The sequence below is a fragment of the Carlito syrichta genome, unplaced genomic scaffold, assembly GCF_000164805.1.
Source record: "Carlito syrichta isolate Samal-C Ts95f unplaced genomic scaffold, Tarsius_syrichta-2.0.1 Scaffold172041, whole genome shotgun sequence".
NCBI classification, from domain to species: Eukaryota; Metazoa; Chordata; class Mammalia; order Primates; family Tarsiidae; genus Carlito; species Carlito syrichta.
This window is the reverse complement of record NW_007116137.1, coordinates 1-314: the sequence shown is the minus strand read 5'-3', so window position 1 is coordinate 314 and position 314 is coordinate 1. Positions and strand designations below refer to the sequence as shown.

The following is a 314-nucleotide window of genomic DNA, read 5'->3' as shown; positions in this document are numbered from 1 at the left end:
CACGGGGAGTGAAAGCGGTGGTGCGGCTGAGGCCGGCGGCTCACCTGGTCAAACACAGGCCGCAGCAGGCCCCACACGTGCGCCTCGGGCACCTCCAGGCCCAGCTCCTCCCGGGTCTCCCGCAGGGCGGTGTGCACCACGTCCTGGTCGGTGGGGTCGCACTTGCCGCCTGGGAAGCTGAACGGGCACAGGACGTCCGGTCTTGGGGCTCTCGGGTGTCGGCGGCGCCCGGCTGGCACCGTCTGCCTCTGCCCCGTGCGCGCGAGGCTTTGGGCGAGCCCCGGGGCCTCCGGAGGCCGGCCACCCCCCTGGGG

General features: G+C 74.8%; 1 protein-coding gene across 1 annotated transcript in view; it reads right to left on the bottom strand.

Annotated features, from left to right (window-relative positions):
• Nucleotides 1-269, bottom strand: part of NUDT8 (nudix hydrolase 8) — a gene marked incomplete at its 5' end in the record, with an annotated part of 1,067 nt that extends 798 nt beyond the window's left edge. The window contains one exon of the mRNA XM_008051422.2: nt 45-269. Coding sequence (XP_008049613.2) covers nt 45-269 — 225 coding nt within the window. The remainder of the gene's footprint in view (nt 1-44) is intronic.
• Between the last annotated feature and the right edge of the window lie 45 nt (nt 270-314).